The 26233-nt window shown below is 51.6% G+C and overlaps 1 protein-coding gene across 1 annotated transcript; it reads right to left on the bottom strand.

Moving 5' to 3' along the window:
* Positions 1 to 1093: 1093 nt before the first annotated feature.
* LOC127585679 (phosphomannomutase 1) lies at positions 1094 to 25494 on the bottom strand. The gene is made up of 8 exons (XM_052043351.1): positions 25125 to 25494; positions 20701 to 20818; positions 20417 to 20493; positions 17145 to 17236; positions 12252 to 12351; positions 9291 to 9366; positions 4747 to 4862; positions 1094 to 1669 (listed from the first exon to the last, which is right to left on the bottom strand). The coding sequence occupies exons 1-8, from the start codon at positions 25197 to 25199 to the stop codon at positions 1562 to 1564; spliced, it is 762 nt and encodes a 253-aa protein (XP_051899311.1). The 5' UTR covers positions 25200 to 25494; the 3' UTR covers positions 1094 to 1561.
* Positions 25495 to 26233: the final 739 nt, after the last annotated feature.

Below are 26233 nucleotides of genomic sequence, written 5' to 3'. Positions count from 1 at the left end.
CAGAGTTAAAAATCTGTGTATCAACCACACCATAAACATCATTGTTATAAATGTCCATGCCACCACATCCATCATGGTGACTTGCATATTCTGGAACATTCTCCATCCCTTTCCTATTGGAGGACCTTTGGCTGTGCAAGACAATGGTGATTTATATCGTAGAACTGATTAAAATTATAATTTGATTCAGTCCACAGGAGTCTAATTGCCTTTGTGTGCCGCTGGGTACAGGCAGTGCCCTGCTCCGTGTTAAAGGAGCAGAACGCTTCATCTCATTGCACAGCAGAAAGTAAATCCTTGTGTTTGGATGATAAATAACAACAGCTGCATCAAGGTGACTTCAATGTCACAAATCTGACCTCCCTCATGATCACACAGTCCTGGATCTTTGGTTGTGTCTTAGCCTCAGAGGGAGGATTACTCCTTAGTGATAATCCGAAGCTTTTGACCTGGCTCAGCTGGTACACGGATGGATTTGGATTGGGACTGATCTCCAAATTGTCAGATCTGGAAGCAGATGAACTAGCCAGAAATCTGAAAACTATCAAATGTTCGCTTCGGTGTGATAGAACATAGAACACTACAGCACAGTACGGGCCCTTTGGCCCACAACGTTGTGCCAATATTTTATCCTGCTCTAAGATCTATCTAACCCTTCCCTCCCACATAGCTCCCCATTTCTCTATCATTCATGTGTCCTATGTATAGTGTATAGTGGTCCTATTAAAATATATATATTTTATTGATTCTGGGTTTTTGTTTGCCTCAGGTTTCTATTGGTCCCAGTTTCTACTGATTTTAGTTTTCTATTGGACTTGGTTTTCTACTGCTACCTCACACACAATCGAGGTGAGTAGATGCTACCATTCACCCACACACCAGGGGCAATTTAAAGTGACCATTTGGGATGTGGGACGAAACTGAAGCATCTGGGGGAAACCTACTCAGTCACAGGGAGAACGTGCAAACTCCACACAGACAGCACTGGAGGTTGGGATTGAACCCGGGTCTCCGGCGCTGTGAGGCAGCGGCTCTACCCGCTGCGCCACCGTGTCATCCACTGAGAAACTCTCTGCATCTCAGGAACCTTTTGCACACTAACATTTACGAGTCTCTCACTGTTTAAAAAAATATTTTTTATTTCTTTCATTCCTACCAAGGAGAATAAATTCACATTTGTCACCATATTTTGGGCCGTGCTTTCTGTCAACACACAGCACTGTAGATGGTTTTCCCAACACTTCCTGCTCAGATATGCTAATGTCAACAGTCACAGTGTAGTGTTAGTTACTGGCCATTAGGCGGTGCTGGGGAGCACGTTGCAAGCGCACTCTCCCAGCTCCAGTTGGGTCTTGTGCACACAGAATGATAACTGGACTTGATTGTGGGCAAGTGTCAAATAATTCAAGTAGTATTGCCATGACGTGCTGATATGGAATTGTCACAGTGATATCATGGAGCCATGTCCTAGATTCTACAGGGGAACATTCTACATTCAAGTTTCCATGAAGTCCTGTGGAAGATACCCTTGGGTCGAGGTCTGGGATAGGTTGTGTGTGGCTCATTCGTGCATGAAGAGTTCTTTGCATAGTCTGACTGTATCCTCCGGTGACACAACGGTGTATCCAATTGTCCTGGGATCATGAAAGATCTCATGGTCATTCCCACCCTGTGTGCAAAACACAATGGAGTCAATTTCTTTTCCTCTCCTCAGTCCTCTCCCTCGCTGGGCCCCACAGGATGATCTCATCCAAGCATCTTTTGTTTTAGAAGCAAGACAAGGCTGGATTTCCACCAGAGAGAGAGAATGTTATGGCCCAATATCCATGTGCCCGTGACTTGGTCAGTAATCAAATGGGACAGGTTTTGCTTCCCTTGCATGAAGGCTCACTGCCCTGCCAGTACAGACCAGGCACCTTGCTGGTGTTTGGGGTCCAATGTAACCGCCCCATTAAAGCAGCCCACCACCACACATTGTGCTTCTCCCCCAAGGCACATTTTTGACAGACTCTTCAGTATGACGGGCCCAATGAGTGACCAAACCACCAAACGCTTGTCAGTAGATGGCTTACCAGCGAGCAAGCAAAGACCAACTGCAGACAGCCCATCTTTCAATGGTCAATGGTTCATTCATCAATGAGAAACAAAGGACTGCAGATGCTGGAATCTAGATGAAAAACACGACGATGTTGGAGGAACTCAGCAGGCCAGGCAGCATCCGTGGAGAAGAGCAGACGGTCAACGTTTCGGGTCAGGACCCTTCTTCAGGACTGAAGATAGGAAAAGGGGAAGCCCAATATATAGGAGGGAAAAGCAGAGCAGTGATAGATGGACAAAAGAGGGGAGGCAGGGTGGGCACAGGGTGGTGATAGGTTGATGCAGGTAAGAGTGAAGGAGGGTCCTGACACGAAACGTTGACCGCCTGCTTTTCTCCACGGATGCTGCCTGGCCTGCTGAGTTCCTCCAGCATCATCGTGTTTTTCAGCGTTCATTCATCAATGCCCATTCTGTTAATGCTCCCAGCGGTCAACAGACCTGCTCATCAATGGCGCCTGTGCATCAAGGATTCTGCTCATCAACGGGCTGCTTGTCAATGGCCTCTCCCATCAAATGGCCTCCCTTCCCCATCAACAGGCATACCCATCATGGGCCCCAGCCACCTCCTCAATGCCCAACCTCCATTTCCCCTGCAGCTTTGAATATAGCCAGTTACTAGACATCCACAGCTCCCTGGGACATCCTGAGACAGTGCTCCAAAGCTCTAGGCTCTCTAACTGGAGGCATCGACCCCTTGCCACCTACTCTGAGAAGCCATCACTGGTTCTTGTACACTTTCTGCCTTCTTACCTCCAGTGAGCTGAGCCCAAGCTTTTTCACCCCTGAATCTCTGCCACACTGCTTTCGAGGCAGGGACATCCCTCTGAGGTTTGGTTCCACCCAAGCCCTGTACAATCACATCAAGACTTCCGGACAGCTGAAGTCCAACCCATTGCAATAGAGGCCAATTCACCATTGGCTGTTCAATCCACAGGCAACAAGTTAATATTCTGTCTATAGTGTGCGAGGGCCCTTAGATCCCTCCAGATCTTTGCTAGTCTCCTTCCTAACAAAGTGAATACCTCCCATTTCCTCACATTATTGTTCCTTGCCCACTTGCCCAGCCTGACTGAACCACTCTCACTGAGGCTTTACATCATCTGTTTTCCATGGATACATTACAATGATCCCTCCACCAAGACATTAATATATTCCATGAGATGCCAAGGCTCCGTCACTGATCCCTGAGGTACTTCACTAATTACACTCCACCAAAATTACACACTTTCCTGTACCGTTTCCTGCTCTTTACCTCGTCCATTCTGTGTTTAACAGTGACACATTCAGATGCACCATGGCTTGTTAAGGCAACTGCTCCGCCCAGGACCGCAAGAAATTGCAGAGAGTTGTGAATGCAGTCCAGTCCACATTCCAAAGTTGTACGGGTTAGGAAGCTGTGGGCACACTATGTTGGCGCCGGAAGCGTGGCAACATTGCGGGCTGCCACCAGAACACTCTACGCAAAAGATGCATTTCACTGCGTGTTTCAATGTACGTGTGACTAATAAAGATCTTATCTTATCCGTCACGCAAAACAGCCTCTCCTCCATTGACTCTATCTGCACTCCCCACTGCCTTGGGGAAGCAGCCAACATAATCGAGGACCCCTCCCATCCCAGACCTTCCCTTTTCCCCCCCCCCCCCCCCCCTTGTCAGGCAAAAGATAAGAAGGATTGATAGCATGAACCACCAGGCTCAAGGACAGCCTCTGTTATCAGACTCTTGAACGGACCTCTTGTATGCTGAAGGATGAACTCCTGATCTCCCAGTCTGCCTCGTTGTGGCCCTTGCACTTTATTTGTCCACCCGCACTGCACTTTCTCTGTAACTGCAACACTATATTCTGCATTCTGTTTTCTTTTTACTACCTTGATGTACTTATGCATGGCATGATCCATCTGGCTGACATGCAAACAAAAGCTTTTCACTGTACAGTCATACAGCTCGGAAACAGGCCCTTCAGCCCAACTGATCAATGATGACCAACTTTCCAATCTAAGTTAGTCCCATTCTGGCCCATATCCCTCTAAACCTTTTCTATCCATGTACCTGTCCAAGTGTCTTTTAAATGCTATTAATAAAATCTCAGTTGAGGGTTAGCTTGGGTACTGTATCTCCGTACATGTTACAATAATAAGCCAATTCCAATTCCTCAATGATTGTCCTGTTACTGCAGGATGGTCAGAGGGGAGACTGCCCCATCAGAGCTCCAGCTGCTTTCAAAGACAGTCCCTGATGGTCACATTGAGCTCTTCATTCTCATGTCTCCATGGGCAGTGCCTCGTGGACAGATGTTGATCCCTGCACAGTGGAATTGTAGGGTGCCACATGGTGCCATGGTACCACCCAAACCGGTGGGCACTGCAGTCCGCCAACGGCAACCCCAACCCCTGGTCAACCCCTGACCCCCATCAACCCACAACTCCTTGTCATCTTCTGACCCCCATCAACCCCAACTCCTCTTCATCCTCTCAACCCTTGACCCATCAACCCCTGACTTCTCAACCCCAATCCCTAATCATCCTGTTCTCAACCCTTGACCTCTCATCAACTCCTAACCCCTCACCAACCCCTGACCCCTGGTCAATGCACTGATCCCTTTTTAGCCCACAATGCCTGGTCAAGGCCCGTCCCCCAGTGAACCCTTACCGGATCAGTCTCATTCCCGAAGAAGTGGATAGTTTTAATTCCATCCTTTTCCAAGATATCCAGGCAGTAGCGCTTGTCCCAACCCTCAGGATAGATGTCAAAACTGATCATGCCTCCTGCAGGGAGAAGGGAAAAGAGAAGGAGGGAGGGAGAGAGGAGGGAGAGAAAACGAACATTATGTCCTTTGGGGAGAAAGATGCATATGGCCCAATGATAAAGTCCCGGTTCCTCTACCGAACGCATCGAAGGACATTTTACAGCACAAGCAGGCCCTTCAGCCCACTGCGTCCATGCTGCCCATCGTATCTCCCTACACCACTGCAGCCTTCCATGCCTTGGTGATTCAAGAACTTGTCCGGCTGCCTCTGAAACGTTGTGAGTCTCTCTGCCTCCATCACCACCTCAGGCAGTGTGTTCCTGACTCCGAACCCTCTGTGTGGAAAAAACTCCCCCTAGGATCCCCTCTTAAACCTCCTCACCTTAAACCTTTGCCCTTTTGTCTTAGATGCCATGGGAAAAAGATCCTTGCTATCTACCCTATGTGCCCCCCCACATCATTTGATACACCTCTACCAGGCCAGCCCTCAGCCAGCCTCGGACCCCACCTACTACTATAAACATTCATACCCTCCGTCACTGGCACAAAGCGGCTGCGGTGGGTACCGTCTACAAAATGCACCGCAGTCACCTGCCCGGGCTACTCTGACAGCACCTTGCAAATCTGTGACCTCTATCACCAAGGAGGACATCAGGAACCTGAAACTCCCTGCTTCATATTTCCTGCCTGATTACATGGATAGGAATGGTTTAGAAGGATATGGGCCAAATGTGAGCAAATGGGATTAGCTCAGGTAGGCACCTTGGTCGGCACCTTGGTTGGCATGGACAATTTGGGCTGAAGGGCCTGTTTCCATGCTGTACAACACCACGACTCTACTGTGGGTGAACCTTCCACAGAAGCAATGTAGTGGTTCATGAAGGTGGCTCACCATCAACTTCCCAAGGGCAATTAGGGCTGGTCTTGCCAGAGAGCCAGGTCTGGAGCAACACACACAAGATGCTGGAGGAACTCAGCAGGTCAGGCAGCATCTACGGAGGGAAATAAACAGTCGACGTTTCGGGCTGAGACCCTTCATCAGGACCGGAAAGGAAGAGGGCAGAAGCCGGGCTCCTCCCCTTCCTCCGACCTTCTAATTCCGGCTTCTCCCCTCTTCCTTTCCAGTCCAGGTGAAGGGTCTCAGCCCGAAACGTCGACTGTCCATTTCCCTCCACAGATGCTGCCCGACCTGCTGAGTTCCTCCCGCATTTTGTGTGTTGCTCCAGATTCCAGTATCTGCAGAACCTCTCGAGTCACTTCCTAAGAACTGAAGGAGCCCTGGGACAAACAATGCGCTCAGTTTAACCCGCTGCCCTCTCCTGCAAGGACAGTGCCCCCGGATTGGGGATGACTTGCTTCCACTCCAGTCCTGAGGATTCCGAGGTGGCTGATGCGGGAACAGGAGACTTGCACACGTGGGCAGGAGACAGCTGACAGAGTGCTTGGGCAGTTTGTGAGGTGGTGCACTCTGTCTACCACTTACATGGAGCTTCTGTGTGCTCCCCCTGCACAGGCTCAAGGTTCCCAACACCATTCCCAATGCTCCTTCTCCACTTTGAGCAGTCGTGGGCCAGAGATTCGCAGGAGTCAATGTGGATATTGCATTTCCTCAAGGAGGCTTTGAGCGCGTCCTTGAAGCTCTTCCCCATTCTGCCTGGGAATCCCTTCCCGAGATGGAGCCAGGAACAGAGCGCCTCTCTCAGGAGTCTGGTGTGGCACCCGTGGATGACTAGGTCTGCCCAAAAAGAACCGACCGTGTGTAATCATGGCCTCTGTGGTGGGACAGTGAGCTGGGAGAGGACACTGACATCGGTTCCCTCATCTTGCCAGTGGATTTGGTGGACTTTTCCGCATGCTGGTGGTACTTCTCAGTGCTGCTGTAGGTAGCCCGTGTATCAGAAGCACACCGGACACAGGGATCCCTCTGCCCAGTAGATCATCCCTTGATCTTCAAACACTCTTTTCCTCAGACGTGTAAAGGCTGTGCTGGCCCACTGAAGGCAACGGTGAGCATCATTCAGCAAACCGGCACACTTCATAAGCCACCCACTTCAATCCTACATCCCACTCCCACACCAACATGTCTATCCACGGCCTCCTCTACTGCCACGTTGAGGCCAGACGCAGGTTGGAGGAACGACACCTCATATTCCGCCTTGGGAGTCTCCAACCTGATCGCCTCAACATCGATTTCTCTAACTTCTGGTAACCCCACCCCTACTTTTTCTCCCCCCACCCCATTCCCATGGCTCCCTTCCCCCACCTTGATGATCTGCCCATCTCCTCTCCTTTCCTCCTCCATTCTTTATTCCATGGTCCACTGCCCTCTCCTACCGGATTCCTTCTTCTTCAGCCCTTGGCCTCTTCTACCCATCACCTCTCAGCTTATTACATCTTCTCCCCCTCCCCCACCACCTTCCCCCTCTCACCTGGCCTCACCTATCCCCTCCCTGCGTGTGCTCCTCCCTCTCCCCCCACCTTCTTATTCTGGCTTCTGCCCTCTTCCTTTCCAGTCCTGATGAAGGGTCTCGACCCGAAACGTCGATTGTTCATTTCCCTCCATGGATGCTGCCTGACCTGCTGAGTTCCTCCAGCACTTTTTGTGTGTTGCTCCAGATTCCAGCATCTGCAGAATTTCTTGTGTTTCCACTTCCTAACTCAAGAAACACATCACCAAAATCCTGACTCATTTTCCCTTCCCAAGGGCACCACAGCCAGATGTAATTCCAATCCCTTACCCCAAGTCTGGGAGCTGGAGCTGGAATATACAGATGTCCAACAACTACTAACCAAGCCATCAGCAGCCCAACAACACAAGAATGTTACTGTTGCCCTGACAAGTGAAAAAGTTGCCCTGACGGTGGTGTAGGGCTGCTGGTGGCTTGGTTATTGCCTGACTAAGAGGGGCGTCTAATATCGTGAAGGGTTTGCGGTGGAATAACACACAGGGCAACTCTTCCCCATTGGCTGAACCATCAGGGTCAGAGGTGGTTGAAGAGCGATTAGAAGGACAAACAGCAGGGACGATGTGAAAGATGAGGGAGTGTCTGGGTGGTTATTAGAAAGAACTGGTGCTGGTTCGGTGGGCCAAATGGCCTCGTCCTGTGCTGTGCCGGGAATAAAGGCGCCACGGGTGCAAGTGTTTCGGTGGAGGGTTCGAGTCCGGGCGGAGTTGGAAGCAGAGAGCGAGGCTGCACGGCCAGGAGGTTTCTCCGAGAGCTGAGCTTGGCCAGGGTGGCTGGGAGATACCGGAGGATATGGGGGAACAGTAGACCAGCCCTGCTTGTGTGGGGGCATGACAGTAAAAGGGCACCTAGGTCTTGACCTCGTGCTGTCCTGTAACCTCTTTCTTGGGGTTTTATGATGGAGGAACTCCCTCCCCCAGCCCATCACAAATAGTCAAAAGACCTTCAGACTGGCCTACCCCTCCATTGACTCTGCCTACACTTCCCGCTGCCTCTGAAAAGCGGCCAACATAATCACCCCTCCCACCCCAGTCATTCTCTCTTCTCCCCTCTCCCGTCGGGCAGAAGATATAAAAGCCTGAAAGCCCGTACCACCAGGCTCAAGGACAGCTTCTATCCCGCTGTCTTATATTGAACAGACTTCTTGTACCAAAGATGGAATCTATTTCTCCCAATCTACCTCATCGTGGCCCTTGCACCTTAATGTCTGCCTGCACTGCACTTTCTCTGTAGCTGTAACACTATATTCTGCATTCTGTTTTACTTTTCACTATCCTGATGAACTTGTGTAGGGAATGATGTCTGGATGACACGCAAAGCAAAAGCTTCTCACTGTATCTTGCTACGTGACCATAATAAATCAGTTACCAACAATGTCTCTCTAATCGCTCAGTTTACCTTCTCATCTCCCCTCTGCTGTCTCCATGGGGCTCCACCCTGCCCCTTCACCTTTAATGGGTCTCCCTTATTCACACCCAAGATGCGAGGGGTGGGCTGGGGGGGTGCGGGTGGGGAACGAGGGAGTGTGGAATCAGCGCTGCAAACCCACCCCCTCCCCGGACCCAGCAGCCCCTCTCAACCTGCACGCGGGGCTAACTGGGAGCCGGTGTCTCCAACAGCTAGGTGACTGTGATTGGCCAATGCCGGGGGTGGGTGTGGGGTGGAGTTTCCAGTCGGAACAAAGTTCATCCCTTTCCCAACACACTGAATGCCTGAACTAAATGAAACAGCGAGGAGCCAGGCACGGATACAGGAACCCTGCGCACATACCATAGGCGCACACACACACACACTATAAAGACATACACACCACAGACATACATGTAGACCTCCACGTGTGTAGATGTTCACACGAATAACTATGCGCAGATACAGACTCATTACCTGCACAGACTCACTGATCCATTCACATACAGAATGCAGACACACACACACACAGACACACACGCGCAAAGACACACACACATATACTGCTTACTTGCCTCTTGTACAGTTCAGCCCTTTGCCGGCAAACTCCTTCTGCAAAGCCGCCACAAACTTCTCTCTGATCTTCTCCTTCTTTGGTAGAAGAGGAGGGAAAGGTGAGGGTTAACGAAGCCTCTGATCCGCGTGCGTCTGGCGCCACCCGTAAAGGTCGGGTTCACCTCCCTTCACGGCCTCAGGACCTCCCAAGGTCCCTTCCAGCCAATGAGCTGCCTGAGACGTGTGGCCACTGCTGCACTGTGGGAAATGCAGCAGCCAATTTGTGCACAGCAGGAACCCACAAACAACAACGTGCTTTTTGTTTGAAACCTTGAACCAAGGTTTGGCCGGGGAAACGGGGATAACTCTACTGCACGTCTTTGAAGTGGCAGCGAAGGACCTTCTATATCTACCCAGGGGAGCAGATGGGGGTGACCTTGGTTTAGCGTTCATCCAGACAATGGCACCTCTACTCATCCAGCACCACCAGATCAGCACCAGACTGCAACCGAGGTGTCCGGACTTGAGTGGGATTTGAACCCGCTACCCCTGACTCACTGCACGGTGACTGGAGTCCAGTGAGGCAGAGCTGACTCACAGGACGCAGAGGAGAGGCCATTCAGCCCTTTGGGACTTGACTGCTCCATGAGGAGGAAATGCAGAGAGAGACTGAAGAGGGAACAGGGTTCAGGTGACCTTGCAGTACAGAAGTCACACAGTCATCCAGCAAGGAAACAGGTCCTTTGGCCCACCTAGTCCGTGCTGACCATTGTGCACACATTTACACTGATCCTAATTATTCCCCCCAACATTCCCATCAACTCCCCTCAGATTCTACCACTAACCTACACACTAGGGGCAATTCACAGCAGCCAATTAACCCACCAACCCGCACGTGTTTAGGATGTGGGAGGAACCTCACACAATCACGGGGAGAACGTGCAAACTCCACACAGATAATGCTGCAGGTCAGGACGGAACCTCGGTGGCGTAGTGGAACAGCTTGTAAAGCCGCTGCCTCACAGCGCCAGAGACCCGGGTTTGATCCTGACCTCGGGCGCTGTCTGTGTGGAGTTTGCACGTTCTCCCTGTGACCGTGTGGGTTTCCCCCGGGTGCTCTGGTTTCCTCCCACATCCCAAAGATGTGCAGACTGGCAGGTTAATTGGCCGTTATAAGTTGCCCCTAGTGTGTACGTGAGCAATAAAATAAGGGGGAAGTTGATGAGAATGTGAGGAGAATAAAAATGGGACCAATGTAGTGTAAATGGGTGGTTGATGGTCGGCATGGACTTGATGGGCCAAAGGGCCTGTTTCCATGCTGTGACTCCATGATGTTCGCCTTGGTTAGGGTGTCAAGAGCAGTCCCAAAATAAGAGGTCAGCCATTTAGGACGGAGATATGAAATTTCTGCAGCAGGAGGTTAGTGAATCTTTGGAATTCTGCATCCAAGGGGTGTGTGGAAGCTCAGTCACTGAGGATAATCCAGATGGAGATCAGTAGTTACTTGTATATCAAGGGATTTGAGGGATTCGAGGTTAGTGCAGGAAAGTGAGACTGAGGTGGAAGATCAGCCATGGCCTTATAAAACGGAGAAGCAAGTAGACCATTAGACCTAGGAGCAGAATTAGGCCATTCGGCCCATCGAGTCTGCTCCGCCATTCAATCATGGCTGATTTATTTTTCCCTCTCAACCCCACTCTCCTGCCTTCTCCCCGTGACCTTTGACGCCCTTACTAATCAAGGACCTTTCAACCTCTGCTTTAAACATGCCCAATGACTTGGCCTCCACACCCGTCTGTGGCAATGAATTCCACAGATTCACCACCCTCTTGGCTAAAGAAGTTCCTCCTCGTCTCAGTTCCAAAGCGATGTCCTTTTATTCGGAGGCTGTGCCCTCTAGTCCTAGACTCTCCCGCTCAGGAGGAGGGGCCGAGTGGCCTGTGTCTCCCTCTCATGTTCCAAAACAAGAATAAAATCAGAGCCAAATTGGAACATTTATGTCCATTCTGCGGACAGTGGATTTCAGGAGTTTCCTTCCCCAAAATGCTACAGATGCTGAGAGTGACTCCAGAAGCAGGAGGAGGCCACTCGGTCCCTCAAACCCTGCCCTGCCATTCAACGTGATCATGGCCAACCTATGCTGGCCTCAACCCCCTCCTCTGTCCCAGTTCCCCTCGACCCTCAATCCTCCAATCTTTCAAAGAAATTACTTCCTCTGTAAAATCCTTTAACTATCTAATCTCCAGGGTGGAGAATTCCAGAGACTTCCCCCAACAAGAAGAAATTCCTATGCACCTCAGTTTTGAATGACCACCCCTAATTTTGTAACTATGTCCCCTTATTCGAAACTCTCCCACTAACGAAATCATCTCGACGTCTACCTTGTCAAGCCCCTGAAGGATCTTATGTTTCAATAAGGTCACCCTCGTTCTTCTAAACTCCAAAGAATACAGGTCTAACTTTCACCTGTTGCTGATAGGACAACCCTCTCTTTCCCGGAATTAGCCTGATGAAGCAACAAACAATCTGCTGGAGGAACTCAGCGGGTCGAGCAGCGTCTGTGGGAGGAAAGGAATTGTCGATGTTTCGGGTCGAAACGTTGATGATTCCTTTCCTCCCACAGATGCTGCTCGACCTGCTGAGTTCCTCCAGCAGATCATTTGTTGCTCCAGATTCCAGCGTCTGCAGTCTCTTGTGTCTCCATTAGTCCTGATGAATCACTTCTGGACTGTTTCCAATGCTAGCATTAACCATCTTAAATAAAGGGACCAAAACCCCTCCACAACATGACTGGGAGCAACAGATATTTATTCCAAAGAGATATTGACATCGGCAACTGCAGAAGACGTCAGTGGTGATCTAATGATAGGGCAGGACAGGCTTGGAAGGGCCTGTTCCTTGTAGAAGGATGTCCTCTTGGGAAAGCTGATGGCCCTCCTCTGCATTGCACCATTCCCTCCACCCCAGCACTCCCCAGTTACCTTGTCAATCTGGGAGAATTCGAGACGCTCTGCTAAAGAACAGCTCCTGCCAATGGGACAGATGTTCAACATGCCATTCCGAAACTCAATGAAAGTCCCCCTGCAACACAGTGGTTCACATTATGACATGGATGGAGGCCACTTAACCCTTTGAGTCTATGTCAGCATTCAGACCAACCTCATTACTCCCATTCCCCCACATATCATTGCCCCGTAACCAGAGACCCAGGTTCGATCCTGACCTCGGGTGCTGTTTGTGTGGAGTTTGTATGCTCTCCCTGTGACCGCTTGGGTTTCCTCCCACATCCCAAAGACATGAAGGGTGGTAGGTTAATTGGCTGCTGTAAATTATCCCATGTGTGGGTGAGCAGTAGAATCTGGGGGGAGTGGATGAGAATGTGGGGAGAATAAAGTGGGATTAGCGTAAATGGGTCTTCATGGTCGGCACGGACTCGATGGGCTGAAGGGCCTGCTTCCGCACTGTTTGACTCTATGACAATAACCATTGCCATGGAACCAGAGCAGGACCCTGTGGAAGGACCCAAAACCTTCTGGAGAGGAATGGACAAATTGAGAAGGCTGAGAAAGTAAACGATTAGGGAGTAAAACCGCCCCAGCCGTGCACTTTGGAAGACTATCAACCAATCGCAAAGCTGGCGACGGGAGACTGTCGAGTGGATGTGACCTGGGGAGATAAGGCCTGTGCTGGAGACCGTTCAACCATTGGCAGCGCAGTCCACCAGAAATGCCCGGGGCGCCTGTGGCGCAGGGTAACAGCGAGATCCTCGTCGTGAAGCAGACTCCCGGGAGTGGGTGCGGAGTGAGGGACAGCACAGCTCCCAGGTAACTGGAAGCCACACAGGGGTTCGGTCAAACTCTCAGTAGCCCTCAGAACACTGCACGAAGGATATTTAGTCAGAGCAGAGGGCTATGCAGACTTACCAGATTGATACAGGGCCCAAAAGGGTTACATTCTGAGGACTGCATCGTATGGCCAATTGGGAGCTGATGTGCATAATGCGATTAAAGGCTTTGACGGGGTGGATTGAAGGAAACCATTGCCCCGGGAGGGAGAGTGCCGAATAAGGGACCGTGACCTTGTAATTAGAGACGGGTTGCTAGGGGCGATGTGTCTCCACCCAAATCTTCTGGAGCTGTTGGGGGCAGGGACGTCAGTTGTAACTTTCAAAATGGAGACTGACAGATTTTCCTCAGGCAAGCTTATTAAAGTGGGTGGTGGGGGTGGTTTCTTGATGGGCAGGAGTGTGAAAGGTTACAGAGGGTAGGCCGGAACATGGAGTGGAGCCATGATCTTGTCAAATGTGATTTGACAGTGAAGAAGGTTATTGTAGATTACAGGGGGAATCTTGATCAGTTGGGGAAGTGGGCCGAGGAGTGGCAAATGGACTTCCATACAGATAAGTGTGAGGTGATGCATTTTGGAAAGTCAAACCATTGTAGGACTTATACCATGAATGGTAGGGCACTAGGGAGTGTAATGGAACAGAGGGACCTAGGAGTACAAGTGCATGCATAGTTCGTTGAAAGTGGCGTCACAGGTAGACAAGGTGGTGAAAAAGGTGTTTAGTGCACTGGCCTTCATCAGTCAGGAGCTGGGACATTACGTTGCAGTTGTATAAGTCGTTGGTGAGGCTGCACTTGGAGGAAAGACATGGTTAAACTGGAATGAGTGCAGAAAAGATTCACGAGGCTGTTGGCAGGATGAGAGAGCCTGAGTTACAGGGAGAGGTTGGCCAGGCTAGGTCTTTATTCCTTGGAAAGTAGGAGAATGAGGGGAGACCAAACGCAGACTAGGTGACCATTTTGTAGAACACCTGCGCTCCTTCCGTAACCGGGATCTGCTTCTCCCCGTTGCCAGTCACTTCAACTCCCCCTCCCACTCCGTCACTGATCTGTCAGTCCTCGGCCTCCTCCAATGCCGGGAGAAATCCAAACGCAAACTGGAGGAACAGCACCTCATTTTCCATCTTGGGACCTTACAGCCTAATGGAATGAACATCGAATTCTCGCACTTTAAGTAAACCAAACACCCCCCACCCCCCACCTTGCCTCTTCTTTTCTTCCCTTTCCCAGCCTCTGGCTCTATTTTCTCCTTGCCTTTTTTTCCCTCTCTCCTTTTCCTCTCTCCCCCTCCCCCCACGCCGCCTGCCTCCATACCTTTGACCCATCCTCTGGTGGATCTGCTCTCCCCTCCCTCCCGTGCACCTGCCCATCACCATCTCTTACCTGCATCTACCTATCACCACCTTGTGCCCACCCATCTTTTGTCCACCTATCACTGCTCTGCTTCCCCCCCCCCCCCATTGATTGGGCTTCCCCTTTTCCTATCTTCAGTCCTGAAGAAGGGTCCTGACCCGAAACGTTGACCGCCTGCTTTTCTCCGCGGATGCTGCCTGGCCTGCTGAGTTCCTCTGGCATCTTGTTGTTCTTTTCATCTAGGTTCCAGCATCTGCAGTCCTTTGTTTCTCTGGTGGGCACCATGGTTGGCCAGGGCCCAACTCGTCCATGCCAACCATGGTGCCCACCAAGCTAGTCCCATTTGCCCACGTTTGGCCCAAATCCCTCTTAAACCCCTCCTATCCCTGTACTTATCCAAATGTCTTTTAAACGTTGTTATTGTACCTGCCTCAACCACTTCCTCTGGCAGCTCGTTCCATATACGCACCACCCTCTGCATGAAGAAGTTGCCCCTTGGGTCCCTTTTAAATCTTTCACCTTTCACCTATGCCCTCTAGTATTTAGTTCCCCTTCCCTGGGAAAAAGACTATGTGCGTCCACCCCATTTATACCCCTCATGATCTTATACACCTCTATAAGGTCACCCCTCAATCTCCTACGTTCCAAGGAATAAAGTCCTAGCCTGTCCTATACCAGGAACGTGCTTCATCCGCAGATGTGTGGACGCCACTGATCGACGTTCATGTTACTCCACACCTCTTGCTCTTGCAAACACTAACGCCACCTCTCCCCTTCACCCCCTCTTCCTGCTGTCAGTAACTACCTCGCTTAGAAAGGGGCTGTTCACCAGTACTCCCATCTCCATCCACAACAGCAGGTGTCTCCCCTGCCCTCCCTGCTCACCACCCCCGCCGCTACCACAACCACCGTCACCCCCAAGGCTGCTCTGCTCAGCATACTGAGGGTGGAGCTTCCTGGTGCCTGTGGGCCACCGGTAAACAGGGCACCCTTCACCCATCACACACTTCCAGCAACCCGGGTTCGATCCTGACCTCGGGTGCTGTCTGTGTGGCGTCTGCATGTTCTCCGTGGCCGTGTGGGTTTCCCCCGGGTGCTCTGGTTTCCTCCCACCTCCCAAAGACATAGGGGTTGGTAGGTTAATTGGCTGCTGTCATTGTCCCTAGTGTGTGGGTGAGCAGTAGGATCCGGGGGGAGTGGATGAGAATGTGGGGAGAATAAAATGGGATTAGTGTAAATGGGTCTTGATGGTTGGCACGGACTCGGTGGGCTGAAGGGCCTGTTTCCGCACTGTTTGACTCTGTGACAATAACCATCGCCATGGAACCAGAGAAGGACCCTGTGGAAGGACCCAAAACCTTCTGGAGAGGAATGGACAAATTGAGAAGGCTGAGAAAGTAAACGATTAGGGAGTAAAACCGCCCCAGCCGTGCACTTTGGAAGATTATCAACCAATCGCAAAGCTGGCGACGGGAGACTGTCGAGTGGATGTGACCTGGGGAGATAAGGCCTGTGCTGGAGACCGTTCAACCATTCAACCATTGGCAGCGCAGTCCGCCAGAGCTGGCCAGGGTGCCTGTGGCGCAGGGTAACAGCGAGATCCTCGTCATGAAGCAGACTCCCGGGAGTGGGTGCGGAGTGAGGGACAGCACAGCTCCCAGGTAACTGGAAGCCACACAGGGGTTCGGTCAAACTCTCAGCGGACCTCAGAACACTGCATGAAGGATATTTAGTCAGAGCAGAGGGCTATGCAAACTTACCAGAATACAAGGCCCAAAAGCATTAAATTCTGAGGACTGACTGAATTTTGTGGCCAATTGAAAGCTGATGTGCAGAAGGCTATTAAAGGCTTTGACAGGGTGGATTGAAGGGAAACATTGCCCCAAAGCTGCTCTTCTCAACACAGAGTAAGGATGGAGCTTCTTGGTGCCTGTGGGCCATTGGTAAACAGGGCACCCCCTCACCCGCTGCAGGCTGCACCTTTCATTGCCAACAGTCCAAGTTCTTCGACTACCCATCTTAGCACCTCCAACAACGAGAGAGCAGGAGAAGGCCACAGTCCCTCAAGCCTGTCCCGCCACGGCTGATCTACCCCAGGCCTCAACTCCCCCTCTGTGCCGGTTCCCCAATGGCCCTCAATCTTTCAAAAATGTACTTACCTCCACCTTAACCACCCCCGATGATCCAGCCTTCACAGCTCTCCGGGTCAGAGAATTCCAGAGATTCACCACCCTCTGTGAGAAGGAATGTCTAGGCAGAGGGCAGTGAATGTCACTTGCTGTGTGAGCTAGGATAGACTCAATGGGCTGAATAGCTTCTTTGTCCGCTGTAAGGAAATGAGAAAACAAAGACAAACTGCTGGAGGAACTCTGCGGGTCAGGCAGCACCTGACACGCAGAGTTCATGGTCGACGTTTCAGGTCAAGACCATGCATCAGAAAATTAGGAAAGTTGGTGTTGGGTCCATGGTTCTTGAGTCCCCACTCGACAATCTCCTGTTGGGTACATGAAAGTCGGTGGTGGCTCCCCCACCGATACCCCAACCCATTCACCATCCCCCACCCCCTCTACACTCCTTCTACCCCCTAGCCCACACACACAGGCTATCAGACACCCTCCATCAACACCCCCTGAGCCCAAGCCCTGCGGGAGGTAGCAGGGGCTTCAGTCTCGTTACCTTTTGCGAGGGAGTCTGATGTCAGACATGTAGCCCAGGCAGAAGTTAATCAGCTCCTGGAGTAAGTCCTCGCCCAGGTAGTCCTGGATGGCCTGAGGGGCAACAATGGGGCGGGGCAGGGTGAGGGGAGAGGAGAGGGGATTAGGGAGGTGGGTGAGGAACAGGAGAGGAGAGGTGGAGAGAGGCAAGGGGAGGGGGGGCAAGGCAGAGGGGAGGAAGGGAACAGCAAAATAGGGTTAGTATTAAGAGTAGGAGAGGAGGGTATGTGGGGAGGGCAGGAGGGGTAGTAGGATGGGTCAGGGAGAAGTGGGTTAGGAACCAGAGGGGTCAGGTGGAAGGGAGGGATGGGGAGGAGGGGTAGGTGGGAAGGGAGGGATGGGGAGGAAGAGGTGAAGGGGAGGGATGGGGAGGAGGAGGTGAAGGGGAGGGGGAACAGCAAGGGAAAGGGGAGGATGAGGAAGGGGAGAGTAGTGGTGGGGAGGGAGAAGGAAGGGAGCGAGAGAGGAGGAGAGGGAATTGGGTAGGGAGGGAGAGAAAGGGAGGGTCAGGAACGGAGGGAAGAGGGGGAGGGAGGAACAGGTGAAAAGGGAAAGGGACAGGCAGGAATGGGGGTAAGAGGTGGGAAGGGGTCAGGTAGGAGGAGGAAGGAGAGAGATGCATTGATTAGCACAGGGTGAACTGAGCCAGCTCAGCCCAGCCTTGCTGAACGCTCAGACACGAGCCGCCACCCTGCCTCCCGTGTTCCGAAAATATAACTTACCGGTTTTCTGCCTCTTTCCCAAGGACCCTGCACCTTGGTGGAGATTGTCCCAAGCTGTGTACCTTAGCTCTCTCGCTCTGAACCATATATATCTGTCCCACTCCCAGCCCCATGCCCAGTTTTCCCATCCAACCTTCAGTGTTACCAGGGCTTCTGCGCTGATTAGTAGGATCAGCGGTTGTAACCACAGCCAGCTGATGGCACAGACTAGAAGGGCTGAATGGCCTGTTTTCTGTGCTGTAGTTTTCTATGGTTCTATTTGTTCCTGTCACCACTGCCGTCTCCTCTCTCCTATCCTTAATTTCCCCCTTTCCCTACCCCACCTCCACTCTCTCCATCTACCCCCTCTTCATTTCCCCACCAACTCCCCTCCACCTTCTCTGCCTTCCCTCTTTCAGTCATCAGGCCAAAACTGCCTCTGCCTCACCCCAAGCCCATCTTGGGACCCAGTATGGACAGTTCCCCTCCTCCCCGACAGCTGGGATCTCTTTCTGGGGCAAGTTCCCCCGTCACTGACCACCCTCCTGAACCAAGAACCAGGCAGTTACCTCTTAGCTTTGACAGAGTATCGATCAGCTGTTGAACTGTGGAAGGCATCACACCTGAACTTAAACCAGGTCCACCCAACAGCAGGATCTCTGACAGGGGGTGCAGTGTAAGTTTATTACGCCGAGAGTGGTAGGTGCCGGGAACATGCTGCCAGGGGTGGTGGGGGAAGCAGTATATTCTTGGAAAGGACATTAGGTTTGGACAATAAATGCTGGCTTTCCAGTGGTGCTAACATCTGGGGAAGGAGTGCAAGAACAACCCGACACTCTTTCTCTCCCCACAGTTGCTGCCTGGCTTGCTGAGAATTCCCTGTGCTTTCTGTGCTTGTTCTTATTTACTATGACACAGGAGGCCATTTGGCCCACTGAGTCCATGCCAGCCCCCCTACACACTAGGGGCAATTTAGAGCAGCCAATTAACCCACTAACCCGCACATCTTTGGGACGAGGGAGGAAACCGGAGCACCCGGGGGAAATCCACACAGTCACAGGGAAAACGCACAAACTCCACACAGACAGCGCCCAAGGTCAGGATCGGTAGATGCTGCATCATAGGTGCTGTCTGTGTGGAGTTTGTGTGCTCTCTCTGTGACCGCATGGGTTTCCCCCCGGGTGCTCTGGTTTCCTCCCACATGTGGTCAGCGAGTCATAGAGTTGTACATCACAGAAGCAGGACCTTCAGCCCAACTCGTCCACACTGCCCAAGGTACCTACCTGAGCTAATCCCTTTTGACTGTGTTTGGCCCATATCCCTCTAAACCTTTCCTATCAATGTGCGTGTCCAAACTTCTATTAAACATTGTAACTGTACCTGCCTCAGTTACTTCCATATACACACCACCCTGTGTGAAAAGTTGCCCCTCTCACCCCTTTAAGCCTTTCACCTTAAAACTGTGCCCTCTAGTTTTAGATTCCCCTACCCTGGGAAAAAGACCGTAACCCTCCACCTTATCTATGCCATTATACATGCACCTCTATAAGGTCACCCCTCAGTCTCCAGCACCCCTGGAAATGAAGCCCCAGCTTACCCAGTCTCTCCTTACAACTGAAGCCCGGTAACATTGTTCTGAATCTTTTCTGCACTCCTTCCAGATTAATCGCATCCTTGACCAGAACTGCACACAACCCTCCACATGTGGTCTCACCAATGAATTGTACGGTTGTAACACGACGTCCCAACCCTTGTATCCCAAAATGTGTGGGTTGGTATATTAATTGGCCACTGTAAATTGCCCCATGTGTGTGGGTAAGTGGTAGAACATATGCTGGGAGGGTGGTGGGGAGGAGGGAGTTGATGGGAATGTGGGGAAAATAAAATGGGATTGACATAGGATTAGTGTAAATGATGGTTGGTGCAGACTCATTGGGCCCGTTTCCATTCTGTACGACTCCATGGTTCTAACTGCAGCTTCACTGTGCTGCTCTTTCCCTAACCCCCCTTCCACCAGCTTCCCCTCCATGGACTCTGTCTACACTTCTCGCTGCCTCGGTAAAGCAGCCAACGTAATCAAAGACCCCCACCCACCCCAAACGTTCTCTCTTCTCCCCCCTCCCATCAGGCAGAAGATACGAAAATCTGAAAGCACGTACCACCAGGCTCAAGGACAGCTTCTATCCCCCTGTTACAAGACTATTGAACGGAACTTGTGTGATAAAATGGACCCTTGACCTCACAATCTACCTTGTTATGGCCTTGCACCTAATTGCCTGTCTGCACTGTACTTTCTCTGTAACTGTAACACTTCATTCTGCATTCTGTTATTACATTTCCCCTGTATTACCTTGATGCACTGATGTGAAGAAATGATCTGTACGGACGGCATGCAAAACAAAGTCTTTCACTGTACCTCGGTACATGCAACAATAATAAACCAGTTTACCTCCCCCACCCGAGAGGCTTTGCAACAGCCGTAAGGGGTTCTACCTCAGTGGCAAAGCATTGCTCCCCTGAGCCATGTACCCACCTCCTTCGTGACGAACTTCCCATCCCTGTACTGGACCGTCCCATTCTCAGCAAAGACGTAATCAAATTTCTGAATGACTGCAAAGGCAAAAGAGAAGGGTTTGAAAAGCGGGGTGTGAACGAACTGTATACACCTGCCTCTGGCTGGGGAGTGGGGACCCCCTCCTCTCTGAGCATCGATGGGGTTGCCAGGAGGGACTGTGGCAACCGCACTGTCCACTTGGTTAACAGCTCGGGCCTGGGACTCGCCCACTCGCCCCTGCCCACTTATAGCCGGTGCCTCACCTTCTTCTCCTTCCCCCAGTTGCTCTGCTATCTTGGCGTAATCTGAGCCTCCCACAACACCAATCTTCACCTTCTTCCTCAGTCCCTGGAAAAACTCGTCCAGCTCAGGAGCGATCTTCTGCAAAGCACAGTGGGGGAAGAGCGTGAGAACGGGGTGGGAGCATTGGGGGGGTGTCCAGGACAGGGGGTGGGGAGTAGGCCAAGGTAGGGTAGGTGGGATGGGGCCAGTATGAGTGTCCTGAGGCTGGGTACAGGTGGGGGTGGGCAAGGGTGAAGAGGAAGTGCCCAGGACAGGGATTCTGGGGGGGGGGGGGGGGGGGGGGGATGTGGTGGTGGAGGGAGGAGGGAGTGGAGGGGGAGAGGCAGGGGAAGGAGAGGCGGGGGGTTTGGGAGAGGGGTGTGTGGTGGGGTGGTGGTGGGAGATGGGGGTTGTTGGGAGAGGGGGGTGGTGGTGGGAGGGGGGCTTGTTGGGAGAGGGGGGTGTCATTGGCAGAAGGGGGCGTCGTTGGGAGAAGGGGGCGTCGTTGGGGGGGTTGTTGGGAGAGGGGTTGTTGGGAGGGGGTGTGTTAGGGGGAGAGGAGGAGGGGGTTGGGAGAGGGGAGAGGGATGTGTGTGGTGGGGGTGGGGTGGTGGTGGTGGGGTTGTTGGGAGAGGGGGGAGAGAGTGTGTGTGTTGGTGTGAGAGACAAAAATGCACGTGTGTGTGTGTACTCATGTGTGTGTGAAAGCAAGAGGGGTGCGCGTGCCTGTGTATGAAAGAGCGCGAACAAACGCATATGTGAGAGTGTGGGAAAGCAAATAAGAGAGGCTCTGAGAATGATAGTGTGAAGCAGAGTGAAGGTGGTCTTGTGCCTGCATGTGTGAACACTCCCTCATCCCCCCACCAGGCCTCAGTGTCCACACTTCCAACACCCAATGCCGTGGACCAGAGCTTGCAGAGAGTTCACACCGAGGTGAGACACAACCCTGCAGAAGCAATAGCTCCGGGTAAGTCTCCTCGAACCTGGAATGTGCTGGTCCGTGCTGGCAGACACCAGTAACTCTGACCCAATCACAACCTTCTGATTCCAGCGAACACAGCTCGACTTCCTCTCACCTCTCCACTTCACTTAACCCTGAGTCCAGGTTTCATTCAGGTAAATCCCTGCTGGGCCCCCTGCACTATATCCTTCCTAGATACCCACTAGTGCTCACACTGCCCCAGGGTAGGTCTAAGCAGGGTTTATAGAGCTGGACTATAATGTCCCAACCCCCTACTCCACCAGCGCTGTTTACTGTTTCCCTACAGAACACATTAACGGGCTGTTGTCTGTTTGACCCTCCGCCAGGTCTAGGCTTCCACATTTGAGAAGAGAACTCTCTAACTTTTCCAAGTACAGAGTGCATGATGTCACGTTTACCAGTATTGAACCATTTACCCCCAGCTGTCTCGCAATCTGTTTATGCCTCTGCAAATCATTGCTTCTGTCCACATTGTCTGGAACACCAGTGTGGCACAGGAATAACAGTTGGGAGCGATAGGATAAACCTCCGATAATCCAGCACACTCTGGACGCTGGTGGTGATTGATTAGCAAATTTTTCAGACTATTGGATGCTCCCCAACAGATTTTTGTTCAAAGATGTTGCACAGTAACATAATACATTTCCCAGTGAACCAGGTAATTTTAAAAGGAGCACGGGAAACAGGATCCTGAAGTGTTACTTAAATGAAAACACAGGAATTGGAGCACCGGTGAGTTGATTGGGAATGTGGGAACTGGGGCTCAGACTAGTGGGAAGGGAGTTTGTGAACCAGGACCCGAGTGAAAGGAAGGAAGTGTGGCCGATGTTACCTGGTGTGCCAATTCCCGAACCAGATTTCTAAATGGTTGGATAGTGGTTTAATCAAGAGTTTTATTGGTTATATACTTAACTGACAGCAGGCTGTCCCAATCAACCCTCAAGTCCTGGTCCCCAGGGGTTTTTGGCAGCGTGCTGGGATGGGGAGAGTTGAGCACCCCTTCACTTCACTGGGCAAGGACTCTAAGCCTTCCTCAATCCTCACAGGAGGTCTTCAGGAGATAAACTAAAAGCAGTTGGCAAGATAACAGGTATTGCCAGCACAGGGAAATGTCACAAACGCAATTACCCAGGTGCTGAAATGCTGGTGTTTACATCCACACGTGACCTTGTGCAAGGTCTGTGTTCAATAGCAAGAGCGGAATTTCACAACCTCCTGCTCCTCTTGCCTGAGACGCTGGTCGCTGAGCTCAGCACCTGCACTAAATCCTCCCGCATGAGGTCTCATAAGATCAGAACTGCAAATCCTCTCTCCATCCCTCTCTCACTCTCTCTTCCTGCGCTCCTCTCCTCTCTATCCTGTCACCCTCTCCCCCATCCTCCTGCCCTCTCTCCCACTCTTCCCCCTTCTTCAGACCCCATCAGCCCCTTCTCTCTCTCAGCCACTCTATTCTTCCCTTCTTTCTCCACCCCTCTTTATCCCCTTTGCCCTCTCTCTTTTTCCCTCTCTTGTCTTGCCCCCCTCTCTACCCCCTTTCCTTTGCCTCCACCCCTCTCCCTCCCTCCATTTTAGCAACATAAGAGTCAACTGATCAGCCATCCATGAACCTGTCTCATTCACCTACAATGCCTTGGATATCAGTACAGTGGATTCCTTACCCTGAACATACCGCTGAGACCAAAAACCAGATGAGGGGAAAAATCTGGAAAATCCCTCTGCTCCCACTAGGAGACCACATTAACCCTGACATTATTCGGTTCCTACCCCTTACTCCTACATCCTGACCAGCACCAGCCTACACTGCATGTTGAATTAGCCCACAATGTAGATGCTGGTTATGGTCCATTGGACTAATGTCCCCGGGCAATCAGAGGACTACTTCACTCCCAAAGCAACCCACATGTAATTTATAACCAAGACTGTTGTCCACCCCAGCCTTGGGATGTGAAATAATTTATAAGTTCCATATTTCCTTCTGACATGGGCCATTTGGTCCAGCGAGTCTATACTGGCTCACCGAACAATCCCATTCCTCACTCATTTCCCCTGAAACCTATTCTTCCCACATTCCCATTTACTTCCCAGATCCTACCATTCATCTGCTCCTTAGTGGTAAGTTACAGTGGCCAATTAACCTATCAACTGCTTTGGGATGTGGGAAGAAACAGGAATACCTGGGGAAAACCCACCCACCCACAGGGGGAACATGGAAACTCCACACAGATGGCACTGGAGGTCAGGATTGAACCCGGGTCGCTGGCACTGTAAGACAGCTGCTCTCCCAGCGAATCCACATGTTTCTTATTTTGGGGCTTTAAGTGAACTGTCTCCCTGAACATCCACAGGTCCAGCTCTCAGAGCCCATCAGGGCAGGTGACAGAGTTTGAATTGGGAATTCATCTGACAATCTACCTCAGGACTCCTTCAGCACCCCTGGACTCACCATCAATGAATTCTCACTGAGGTCTATCCAAAGACTTGCTCAACAACACAGTTTGACAGTGGATAATTCTGTGAATCCAAGCCCATGGCAAACAATAACTTGCATTTATGTAGCATCTTGCACACACTAAAACATCCCAAGGCTCGTCACAGGAGCACCATGGTCAAACTTTTACATTGAAATACAAAAAGTGAAACGGTGCAGGGGTTCAAACGTTTGGTCAGAGAGAGAGATGATAGGGAGTAGGGTTTGGGCCAAGGGGTGTTAGGTGAAAGGTTTGGGGGAAAGGGTTATGTGGCAGGTTTGGGGAAAGGGTGTTGAACAGGCCCTTCAGACCACCATGTCTGTGCTGAACACAACCAGACTGACAGGAGTGAGGGGCGGGGTCTGAGGGGAGGGGAGGAAGGGAAAAGTTTGGGGGAAAGGGGTGTTCGGGGGCAAGTTTTGGGCCAAGGCTTGATAGGGGACAGGTTGGGGAAAGGGGTGTTATGGGACCAGGTTTGGGACTAAAAGGGGTGTTATGGGACCAAGTTTGGTGGCAAAAGGGTGTTATGGGACCAGATCTGGGGGAAAGGGTTAGGGGGCAGGTTTGGCGGGGGGGGGGGGGGGACGAATTAGGGAATAGGTTTGCGGGAAAGTCGAGAGGATATGAGAAGGGAATCCCAAAGTTTACGGCTGGTCGCAATGGGACAGGTGAAACTGGGGGACGAGAGAGCGCTGCAGAGCAGTGAAGCCGGGTTAGGAAGTGATGCTAAAGAGAATTCTGATATAATCCAGGAGCCCACGTCGCCCAGTGTTGGGTGAGTGGGGGTGGGAGTGAATCGGGACTTGGGACGAGCTGAGGTTTCTGCTCAGTAGAAGACCAGAGGCCGGATCTGAACGCAGTGCCTTGGCAGTGGGCTTGAGATGGTGAAGGTCCTCAAGAGCTACTCTGATTTACCCGCGGCTCCAACTGGTGTTGCAGCACCCACTCTGCTTACCTGCCTGGCTGGAGTGAGGGTCCCATCCACGTCGAAGAGGCAGAGGGTGTTGGGGTCGGGCCGGGGCTCAGCCATGCCGCTGCCGCATGAGCCCGGACTATGGGTCGCAGCGGCACCACAGGAAGATTCTCTCACTGACGATATCGGTCACATGCGGTGCGGGGAAGTGGTCTGTCGGCACGTAGGGAGGGTGTCGACGGAGCGCCTCTGTGAACAGGAGAGGACAGGGTTCAAGGAGAAAGGTGCGGGGAGCGGGAGACTCACACGGGGCAGGGCTGACAACTCAGCACTTGCCACCACACAACAACACACTGCTTTGTCATCAGCTTTGGATCCTGACCAGATTACATTTTAGAGGCACGGAGTTGTACAGCGCAGAAAGAGGCCCTTCGGCCCACCCCGTCTGTGGCGACCATCGTGTCTATTTGCATTGATTCCACATTCAAGTACCTGTCCAGATGGCTCTTAGGCTGTTGTTACTGCTCCTGCCACCTCCCCCTCCTTTGGCAGCTCATTCCAGACACCAGCTACCCCTTGTGTGGAAAATTTCACCCCTCTAAACCTCCTCCCTCTCACCTTAAACCTATGTGGAAAATTTTACCCCTCAGATCCACTTTAAACCTCCTCCCTCTCACCTTAAACCTATGTGGAAAATTTTACCCCTCAGATCCACTTTAAACCTCCTCCCTCTCACCTTAAACCTATGTGGAAAATTTTACCCCTCAGATCCACTTTAAACCTCCTCCCTCTCACCTTAAACCTATGCCCTCTAGTTTTAGACATCTCTACCATGGGAAACAAGACGCTGGCTCTCTGCGTCTTGTAATTTTACATCCCTTTCATGTCCCATCAGCCTCCTTCACTCCACTGGCACATCAACCATGTGCCTGACTACATCCCCCAAGATTAGGTCCAACTACCCTCCTCCAGTCAGACTATCTACACAATAGCCCAAAAAACTCTCCTGGATGCACTTTAAAATTTCCACTCCCTCTATACCTTTCACACTAGACCAATCCCAGTTAATATTGAGAAGGCTGATAATCCCCCATTACTCCTGCATCTCCCTGTGATTTGTCCACATCTCCTGCTGTTAGGAGGCCTGTAGT

This window comes from Pristis pectinata, chromosome 33 (assembly GCF_009764475.1).
Source record: "Pristis pectinata isolate sPriPec2 chromosome 33, sPriPec2.1.pri, whole genome shotgun sequence".
NCBI lineage: Eukaryota > Metazoa > Chordata > Chondrichthyes > Rhinopristiformes > Pristidae > Pristis > Pristis pectinata.
Note: the sequence above shows the minus strand (reverse complement) of the source record. Positions and strands in the feature narration are given on the sequence as shown.